At 37.5% G+C, this 2,135-nt stretch overlaps 1 protein-coding gene across 1 annotated transcript in view; it reads right to left on the bottom strand.

The window, feature by feature from the left end:
* The window catches only part of LOC106880134 (large subunit GTPase 1 homolog), a 13,338-nt gene that overhangs the window by 7,590 nt on the left and 3,613 nt on the right, over positions 1-2,135 (bottom strand). Inside the window, exons 5-6 of the mRNA XM_014929964.2 lie at positions 1,763-1,847; positions 339-971 (exon numbers count right to left, since the gene is read on the bottom strand). Of these exons, the coding sequence (XP_014785450.1) occupies positions 339-971; positions 1,763-1,847 (718 nt within the window). The remainder of the gene's footprint in view (positions 1-338; positions 972-1,762; positions 1,848-2,135) is intronic.

Below are 2,135 nucleotides of genomic sequence, written 5' to 3'. Positions count from 1 at the left end.
TATATATATATGATGGGCATCCACACAGTTTCTGTCTAACAAATTCACTCACAAGGCATTGGTCAACCCAATGCTTGAGTAGAAGAAAGTTATACAAGATGACATGCAGTGGGATTGAACCCAAAACCATAAGGTTGCAAAGTTTCCTAACCACACAGTCACAATTTCCCATCAATGCATACCAGTTGCTTTTGACTTTTCGCGTAAAATGTGTCAATGCCTTGGCATAATAAAGGGCGGTTGAGAAAGATCAACTGATCTAACTGATGCCAACGGCGAGAAACAGAAGTAAAACAATAACAATGACAAGACAATAAAGAACTCTTACTTAGACTTACCATTCCTAATGTTGTTACACCTGGTTGATATGTTGGACCGACATGAAGTGATTTCAGAAATTCTAGCAGCTTGTGCGTGTCCAGCACCTCGGCTGAGTTCTCTATGGCACAGGTTTGCGATGGGGCAGCAGTCTTTGTATCCTGTGCATCTGTCATTACCTGGTGACCATCTTCTTCCTCATCTTCCTCCTCTTCTTCTTCATCATCATCATCTTTGTCATTGTCATCATTTTCATTTCCTTCACTGTCTTTCTCAACTGAGCTGCCTTCTTTAGAATCGGGAGGAGCTAAGCACAAAGTGCTCATCATTTCTTCAACACCTCTTTTTGTCTTTGACTGCATATCGTGGCATGAACTGTGACTCTCCAGAGCCAATTCTATAGAGTCAGCGGTCGTGGACTCAGGCACAACAGTTTGATCAGGTTCGGCTGTTGAGGAACTGCCAAGATCTTTGACTGAATCGCCCACATGGTTATCAACATCATTACCATCTTTCTCATCATCTTTAACTTTAGAATTGTTAGGAGTGGCAACAGCATCTTCATCAACAGCAGCAGCATCTTGTACACTTTCTGCCAATTTTTTCAACTCTTCAGGAATATCTGACCTTTCTTGTTCCTGTGTCTTGGATGTCTGGAAAATAAAATGAAAAACAAAATAATGAACAATAAGTAAATAGACAAATAACAAAAAAATATTCAAATATATTGGGTTGTCCGGAAAATTCGTGCCGATTTATAGTAGTTTACCTTTCGACTTATTTGCCATGAAACCACCTCAATTCTGGGAAGAGGGTATTTTCAAGTTAAAGGAAGAATGGAGACACATTGTGCAACAAAATGGTTCATATTCGGTTGATTAAAACTGTAATGGCAAGTATTTATTGACCTTTTTCTTTCCTTTTAAAAATCGGCATGAACTTTCCGGACAACCCAATAATTTTTGTGAAGGTAGGGGAAAAAAATCTGTGTGGTCCATCTGATTATCAAAACATGGGGCTGGATATCATCATCATCATCATCATCACCACCATCATTATTTTAAAATCTCCATGCTTGCATGACTCAGCTAAGCCCGATCCGTTTCCAAATGAAGTAAATAATTTCCCAGTCTATTGATCCGGTAATAAGCAAGACATGCTAGGAAGCCATTGTTTACAAATCAGTGAACACAGGGGAGAAACACACAAACACAGTATCTCCCGTTAAGTTCATCATCATCATCAATTCACTGTTTTCTTTTTTATCAATAAAATAGTTTTTAACTATTAATGGTGTGATACTATGGATATATTTTCTCAGCAACGAGGACAGAGGAAGCAACACACAGTGTAAGTAACAGGCACTTACTGCTGTGATCTGGAATGTTCCATGGAATTATATTCTCGTGCTGAATTAGACGGAGTAAAATATCATTTCCTTTACCTGTTGATGTTTCTTAGTTTCTTCTATGGCTGACCAAAATGCAACCCGGACACCTTCAGTGGAGAAGTACTTGGCCCAATATTGCCTGCATTGAGAAAAAGAAGAGAGAAACATCAGATTACACATACACACATTATATATACATATATATATATATATTATTACAATTAAAAGGGTAAAGGATTATCAATTTATTAATAAATTAATAATTAATAATTTTTACCAAGCCCTTCGGTATGTAAGCACCATTATCGGTGTGGAACTTATTTAAAAGTTCTTTAACATTTATAAACAAAATTAAGGGATCAGCAACAGGTTGCTTCACCACATACCGAAGTTCAGAAATAGCAGCTAAAAATGCTGAAACGTTTTT

Source organism: Octopus bimaculoides, chromosome 26 (assembly GCF_001194135.2).
Source record: "Octopus bimaculoides isolate UCB-OBI-ISO-001 chromosome 26, ASM119413v2, whole genome shotgun sequence".
In the NCBI taxonomy this organism is placed as follows: Eukaryota; Metazoa; Mollusca; class Cephalopoda; order Octopoda; family Octopodidae; genus Octopus; species Octopus bimaculoides.
This window is presented reverse-complemented; position numbering and strand designations above follow the sequence as displayed.